Below are 8,720 nucleotides of genomic sequence, written 5' to 3'. Positions count from 1 at the left end.
CAAATGACAGCTTCACATAATTTTCTTTTTGGCAACACATCTAAAAATACATTGTTTAACCAGCCCAAAGCAACATATACTGACTGGTACTTTACAAAGTCACCTGCCATGATGAAGCCAGAATTTTTAAATTCCTTCCCTTTAAAGAATAATATATGAATCATATTACAATAAAAGGCTAAAAAATAATGTAAAACTGACAAACTGAAGCACACTAAAGGTATTATATATAGTATGGCCTTCTCTTATGCTTAAAAATTGTTTTAGGAATTCAGTGTTTTTCTTAAACCGACTGAACTAAAACCACTTGCAAATATTTATGCTATAATTCACCCAAAGAATCTCTCAGTGTATAAATGGTACACAATGGGATGGATTAAGTATTCTATAATCTAAACTTTGTTGTCATTATTGTTTTTCCAAAGTATTCTTACATGGAAACTTAAGAAATATATGTTTTCCACAAAGGTGAGTGTAGAAAATAGAACATATATTCCAACTATACTGTTGAAGTGCCAATGTCAGAACAATAGGCAAAACTAAAAAAGAACAGTGAGTTTATGTGGGTATAACACAAACAAACACAAATATTTAAAAATATATTATCTCTTATGCCAATAAAGATGAATGACTCAGTGGCAAGTTCAAGAATCTTATACCAAAAGTAATAAGTACCACAGGTATAGCTGAGGGCGGCAGAGCTTTCCCATAATTCTACTGAGAAGGAATGGGTTATCAAATGAGACATGTATGAATGACTGTAACTATAGCCATTTAAAACAATTACATGAAGAGTCAAACAAAAGATAAATGAAATAAAAAACATCTAATCTACAAAATTAAAACATAAATTAATAAAGCATACTGACAAGTAAGATGTAAAACTGAAGATGTTCCCAGCAGAAAAGTTCTTGAGGTAAACCTCACCATTTTTGGCTACTTCTGCTATGATGTTAGCTACTTTGGCTTTGCAGGAAGACTGTGGAGTCAACAGACTTGCAAACAGCTGAAGTATTCCACTTGCCTGGATTTTTTCACTTGTTTCTGTATCTAAAAGAGATACACACAAAGAGCTTCAATGAAAATCTTTAATGGTAAGACTGACAACCATTATCTACAATAAATTATTCAATAATTTTTCCCACCCATAATATAAATTAGTTTCAGTATAGATTCAAATATATGTGTTTACATAAAATTACCTTCTGCTCCACAAGCTGCTTTTATCTTGAGTTTTAATCTGCACAAAACACCTGATAATATATTTTGTTTATTTACAGTCACACTATAAAGAAGTTCTTTCTGAATATATCATTTGCGTACCAAACTTCCTCTCAATGTTAGTTCTAACCCTATCTATTCAGAATATAAATGCTTTTTTTCTATATCTCTTCTGAATTCTAACAGCTATCACTTTCTATAAACTCTATGGTTCTCTACAATGCCATAGCAACTTTTAAAAATGGCAATTATATAGGCAAAAAACTCACCTCCTATCATTTTATATGGAATGAAAAGTGATAGTCAAGGGATTACACGGTTCCTATGACTACTATGTTTTTCATACAACTCATTCACATCACCATTAATGAAGAAGGGAAACAGTACATTGCAACAACCTATAGTATTCTAAATTCTATTTGGTGATACAGAAATTCAAAAGGCCCTACTTCTTTCCTTTCCTTCTTTTTAAAATACAAATAATGGGCCTAAAAACAAGCTACTTCATGTATGTTAAAAAGAATGACCTATTAAAATATAAGATAAAAATAAAGAAAAGCTCAAAGAAATAAAATTATTACTTGTGAACAGTGAAGAGAAATGGCATGTGTTTAAAGCTAGAGGGTTATAAGGCTCATTAAAACATTCAATTGAAATTTGTTTCTATATGTAGCTCCTCTATGTCCTTTAGATCCTTGGATATACATACAAGTAATAGAGAACCCTAAAAATTTATTGTTAACTAAATGGCAGCTGATGTGATCAGTAAAGAGTAGGAAAATCATTTTTTATTATTTGAGAAAGTCCACAAAAAAGTAAGTAGCATATTTCTTTATAATAAGTGCTGGTTGTTTAATACAGTTTTTCAAACTGTGGGTCCCAATCCATTAGTGAGCACTAAAATCTACTTGGGGAATGAAGACTAGAAACTGGTTAAAAAGAGAGAAAGAATTAACAACATCTACAACAACAAAAAAGAGAAAAAAAATTGCACATGGTAAGGTCAAACACTACTATTGAAATTTTGGTATGAATTATGTATATGCATATGCATATGTGCCTGTAAGTATATACGTACTGTACGTAAAATGTATTTCTAATCATGGGTTAGAGGAAAGCGAAAAACCATTGTTCCATGTACCCCTTGACTACCAGGATCTGGAGTTAAGGAATGATAACACTCCAGTTTATGCTTTTATTTTATTGGACTAAAAAATACGTTTTTATGGTACCACTTGAAAATGTGACACCTATTTTTTTTTTTAAGCAAAAAGCCATAAAGAGCTAAACTTAATTTGCCATGTTACAATCTTTTCTTTTCTGATCATTGCTACCAGAAGATATATAACCTTAGAACATCGGGTCATACTGCCCCAGGGGTCTAGCCCCACCATCTGCTGGTACTGGGATGACAGCAAATGTCTGGCATAAGGCATGAATCATGATTAGATATGAAGCCGAGGCATTTATTATGTGTGGAGGCGAGCAGTTAACTGCAAATCACCCATGCATGTCTCATTTAACTATAACTAAAAGAGTGGCTTAATATCAGAGTAGAATGTCAGGGGCAAGGGGAAACCCAAACAAAACGATGCTAACTCTTGTACTCCAATGACACTTATATGTATGTGTGTGTATATATATACTTTTCTTTGATGAGACAGAGTCTTGCTCTTTCAACTAGGCTGGAATGAACTGGTGTAATCTCAGCTCACCGCAACCTCTGCCTCTCGGGTTCAAGTGATTCTCATGCCTCAGCCTCCCAAGCAGCTGAGATTACAGGTGTGCACCCCAACACCCAGCTAATTTTTGTATTTTTTAGTAGAGATGGGGTTTTGCTATGTTGGCCAGGCTGGTCTTGAACTCCCAGCCTCAAGTGATCTACCTTAAGTGGTTCCCCAAGTGCTAGGATTACAGGCATGAGCCACCATGCCTGACAGCTCCCACTTAAACGAGAATGTGTGGTCTTTGATTTTTGTTCCTGCGTTAGTTTGCTTAGGATAATGACCTACAGCTCCATCCATGTTGCTGCAAAGGACATAATCTCATTCATTTTTATGACTGTGTAGTATTCCATGGTGTATATGTACCATATTTTCTTTATCTAGTATATCGTTGATGGGTATTTAAGTTGATTCAATGTCTTTGTTACTGTGAATAGTGCTGCGATGTGTGTGTGTCTTTATGGTAGAATGATTTTTATTCCTTTGGGTACATGCCCAATAATACAAATGCTGGGTAGAATGGTAGTTCTGTTTTAAGTTCTTTGTAAAATTGCCAAACTTATTTCCACAATGGCTGAACTATTTACTTTCCCACCAGCTGTGTAAAAGCATTCCCTTTTCTCTGCAACCTCATCACCCATCTGTTATTTTTTGACTTTTTAATAGCTGTTCCAACTTGCATAAACTACAAAGTTTTAACTTCATTTCATATATACTTTTTGCACTGGCATTACACTGTATTTCAAAATACACACTGACCTGTGAACTGAGGATGTTCTCAGGTATCTGTGAAAACCCTTGAAACAATTTTAAAACAGCACTAAGGAGTAGTCAGAGGTTGATGTTTACATGTCCAAATGAATGGCTACTTGTTAAAAAAAAACAAACAAAACAAACAAACAAACAAAAAAACAAGATAAAAAACCATGCACTGTGATCAGGACTCTTCACTATCTGTAGCCAGACTACTACTGACATTTTAACCACACTCCTTTTTAATGTTTGCAGGAATCAATTCAACATCTTTCTCCTCCTTCACATCTAGGTGCAGTCATAAAAACGTTTGAGAATGCCTACAAATTATAGGCAGCTGTCAGTTTTTGAATTTTGAAGGGCCCATATATGATGGGCAATTGCTACTTTAAAATAGTATCTGTGGGAGCTGGGGCAGGAGTCATATCCATCACAATAGCCCTTGAAGTTCTTCTAGCACTCATTCTGTCCCTGAAGCCCTATGTCCTCACTCCATCTGACCTCCTGGTGGCAAGGAGGCAGCTTAGTTATGACACTGCCAGATACCGGGAAGAAAAGGAAAATTGGGTGATCAGGCCAGAGAAACTTGAAAGAAGAGTAAATCAAGAAACCAGGCTATAATGTCATACGAGCAGAGGCTAAAGCACAACTCACGCAATTCCTCAAGGTCAATACAAAGTATTACAAAGGAGGGAGTACGGAGAATGGGAGGGAACTCATAATTTAAGGTTACAGCTTGAGAAAGGCTCAAGTTCCAAACACAACTGCCAAGTAAATATATTAAAATAATTGGCTTTACAGTTAAATACCAAGAGGGAATTTCCAGGTATGCTACTACAATAAACTGAATTTATAATGTTATATTAGCATACAGGTTTCATGAGGATAAACTAATGAAAAGCAAGAGATAACCAATTTATAGTAAACTCCAAGTTAGAAAAATAAAAATAATGACTGCTATTACTAAGACTCTATTAGGTTAAAAGTGTATTTGGATTAGATTGGTAATATAGCTTTAGAGCAATAAAAAACATTTTAAGTTTTACTTAGAGTTATAAGAACAATAAAGAATGGTAAAATAGTGGCCTAGGGATCCTTATGGCAGATTGTGAGAAGACAGGTTTTCACTGAAGGCTCAGACTTGGGATTAACAAGGACCAGAAATATGAATCAAAGAGGGGCCGTGGGTATCCAGGTTTCTGGGGAATTGTATATCTCTCAAGGGGTAGATTTTAAAAATAGGGTGTAACAAAGAGACTTAGCCCTATGCTGCTTTGGGTGATCTGATCTAAACCCAAGGCTTCATTTACCAAAGAGACAGGTCCCCAATCCTCTTTCCTTTTATGCAACAGTAAACAAAGCATTTGCACTTGGGTATACGCTAAATACCTCAAATTTAACAAAATCAAAATCAAATGTACCCTCTTTCCTTTAAATTCATTTTGGTCTCTATCTCAGTGAATGGTAGGAAACCCATTTAAGCCAGGAGCCCTAAAATAATTATAAAATTTTCTCTTTTAGTGAACAACTTCCTGCCACTCACTTTTAATCAGAACATAGGTCCCACAGATTCCATTTCACTATTGTTTTTTGCATCTATCTTCTCCCTTTCTACATTCACATTACTTCAAGTTCTCACTTCAGACCTTTGTTAAATGCAACAGCCTCCTCAAGTCTCCCTAACTCCAGTTTGCCTCTCCCACCCCATTCGAATCTTTCATCTACAATAGTACAAGAATTAACTTCTGGAAATGTAAAGTTTATATCATTCCTTTAAATTTTTAAGCAATCCTCCATATCTTTTCATTAAACATTCAAGCATATCCATATTTCCTAATCCTTTCTCCTGATACTCCTCCATGGACATCCTACACTCTAGCCATACTAAATTACTTATAGTAATCCATATTAATCATCTTATTTCACAACTCCTTTCTGCATATGATGTTCCCTCTCTGCAATGCCACCCCCCTCACTCTACCATTTTAGCTAATTCCTACTCATTAGACTCACATTGTCCTCATTAAAAGGTACCTGATTGAAAGCTATTCAATCTTTTTAACGTTATCTACTTCCATAAACACTGTGTGTCTTCATTTTTTAAAGAGCATTTGTAAAAATTTCAAAGCATTTTCAAACACATTAATCTTGTCATTTTAGAAGTCATCTGAGATAGGGATGATAGGTCATGTTCTTTATATTACAAATAAGGCCATATAAGATTACATTGGAAAAGGAATAGGAAACCAGCTTTTGTGATTTCTTCTCCAAAGCTCTTCCCACTACAACCGTCATTCAGAAGTTATATGTTGCTGACTATACTTTGACCTGATTTGCCAAATTATTACGTGAAAAATATTGTTATTTAACACATTTTACAAGAGTAAGAACAAAGGTAAGACAACTGAGTGAGAAAGAGATGTATAGTATTTTGGGATAGCTAAACTGAGGCAGTGATTAAATGAGAGTCAGGCAACTGTGTATACAAACAATGAAGCAGGCTGAAACAGACTGAAGAATGTGTGCAGTGGCTCACACCTGTAATCCCAGCACTTTGGGAGGCTGAGGTGGGTGGATCACTTGAGGTCAGGAGTTCGAGACAAGCCTGGCCAACATGGTGAAACCCCATCTCTACTAAAAATACAAAAATTAGCTGGGCATGGTGGTGGATGCCTGTAATGCCAGCTCCTCGGGAGGCTGAGGCATAAGATTGCCTGAACCCGGGAGGCGAGTTTGCAGTGAGCTGAGATCGTGCCACTGCACTCCAGCCTGGGCAACAAAGCGAGACTCTGCCTCTAGAAAAACAAAAACAAAAATAAAAAACAGAATGAAAACACAGAAGAGAAATATGCTGAGTATAAGTAGCTTAAAGTATGGGCCAGACAAATGAGAAATTAATGTTTCCAAAAGAAAATGAAAGTGTTTGAAGTGGGGGTGGCAGAGATGGAAATTTAAAGAAATGGCAATTCTTTCACTGATGACAACTTTCTCCCCCAGTGAAGAAAATTGTTTGAGGATCTTAAATAAACAAAAGGAACATGAAATGCAAGAGTTTAAAAAAAGGATATATGCAGTCATGAAAAGAAAGAGAGCAGAACAAAAACCCATTTATACCATGATTCACCATCAGAAATAGATTCACTAAAAAACTAAGTTTTATAAAATTACAGTAAATGATTTTGATAGTCTTGTACTCATCTCAATTCCAGGGATAATGTAGGATGTGGGAGTGGGAGAAGTTATGTGTGTGGAAATCATCACTAGAATAAGCAGGGAGATCTGCTAGTTTGACTATTTTCTTTAAAATTACCACTAAGTAGGTCATAAAGCAGTTGCTAAAAAATTTAAGAGTTACATGGTTAAAAAATAAGATATATTTATTGAGAATGTAAACACCATGAGGAAACGTGTTAATGACTGTGGTATAAGCAGAGTATATAACTAGATGGTTCACCAAGAAGTTGAATTACTGAAGATATGAATATTTACCTATAAGAAATATGGATTTCTTACTGCAGACTAAGAGAATGAGGATATAGTAAAACATAATGAAAAACTATTTTCAGCAAAAGATCTGTCTCCATTTTATTGTCAAATACTCTGGGGGAAAATATGAAGTAAATAAAGATAAACAGATTTGGCATCTGAAAGATTCTTTGAAGTCCTTGATTTGCTAATGTTTACTGTGAGCCAATATGATTATACACTGTTTATCACATAAGTCACTTCTTAATAGGGCATCTAAGAAAATGAGTAACCCAAGGAATCTATTTAAGGAAATACTACTTTATACAAGTGTGATATAAAATCTACTCCACTTTTCCAGGAAAACAAGACAACAGAAAAGTTAAAAAAAAAAAAAAAAGGTAAGAAGTCACTTAAAATCAACATTAATCTTGGCCAAAGGAAAAAGTCAAGTGGCTCATAGTATCATCTTAAAATATAACTATCACTATGGTCTAGCAATCTAAAAGAACATTACATAGTCATTAAGAATATCATTTTAAAAGAATATTTAACATGATAAATGCTCAGATTAGTTTTTTTTTTTTTTTTGAGACGGAGTCTTGCTCTGTCGCCCGGGCTGGAGTGCAGTGGCCGGATCTCAGCTCACTGCAAGCTCCGCCTCCCGGGTTTACGCCATTCTCCTGCCTCAGCCTCCCAAGTAGCTGGGACTACAGGCGCCCGCCACCTCGCCCAGCTAGTTTTTTGTTTTTTTTAGTAGAGACGGGGTTTCACCGTGTTAGCCAAGATGGTCTCGATCTCCTGACCTCGTGATCCGCCCGTCTCGGCCTCCCAAAGTGCTGGGATTACAGGCTTGAGCCACCGCACCCGGCCCAGATAAGTTTTTTTAAAAGAAGCTACATTTATGTGAAATAATTCAAATTTGTAAAATAAAACAAAAAACTTTTTCATATTTTCCAAATTCCATACAATTTGAAAGTTATCCAAATCAAACTGGAGTCATCTGTGTTTAAAAACAAACAACCCTAATAGAGCCAGAAAAGGTCATGAAGAGGGTGTTCTCCTGCATAAATCCCTGATAACAAAAACTATCACAGAAGACTATAAAAACCACAAAGACCATCACAAACTTGCAACCTCAGTGAGGACATCTGCCCAGCATCTTCATCACCAGCCTCAGACTGGCATCACTCTTACTATTGCTCCTTGTAGCCTGATGGACACAGAATGATTAATTAAAAGCCAGTAGGGGAGTCACCGGCACCTAAAACAACAGTTCTGACACTCCCTGACAGAATTTATGGGATTTTCCTTACTTTTGAGAAATTAGTAAGAAAAGGAATGGAATTCTCAAACATTAAGGCATGTCAGGTTCTAGGGGACTTCAGCGGGCTACATCTTATGGCCTATTCTCATTCTTTAACTGATGGCCCAAGTATATCCAGGAAAATCCAGAGCTCATTGGTCATTATTCAAACTCTCCTCTCAAAAAACCAAAAAACCTGCAAATATTAAGCTGACATGTAAAGGCTTCTACCTTCTTTCTCTCTCTCTCTC

At 35.8% G+C, this 8,720-nt stretch overlaps 1 protein-coding gene across 6 annotated transcripts in view; it reads right to left on the bottom strand.

Annotated features, from left to right (window-relative positions):
• The window catches only part of RAP1GDS1 (RAP1, GTP-GDP dissociation stimulator 1), a 172,957-nt gene that overhangs the window by 99,410 nt on the left and 64,827 nt on the right, over positions 1-8,720 (bottom strand). For all 6 annotated transcript variants that reach the window (XM_011932961.1, XM_011932979.1, XM_011932987.1 and 3 more), the window contains exon 3: positions 928-1,050. In XM_011932961.1, the coding sequence (XP_011788351.1) occupies positions 928-1,050 (123 nt within the window). The remainder of the gene's footprint in view (positions 1-927; positions 1,051-8,720) is intronic.

This window comes from Colobus angolensis, unplaced genomic scaffold, assembly GCF_000951035.1.
Source record: "Colobus angolensis palliatus isolate OR3802 unplaced genomic scaffold, Cang.pa_1.0 Scaffold123, whole genome shotgun sequence".
NCBI lineage: Eukaryota > Metazoa > Chordata > Mammalia > Primates > Cercopithecidae > Colobus > Colobus angolensis.
The sequence above is the reverse complement of the archived record's forward strand: the minus strand, read 5'-3'. Positions and strand labels throughout refer to the sequence as shown.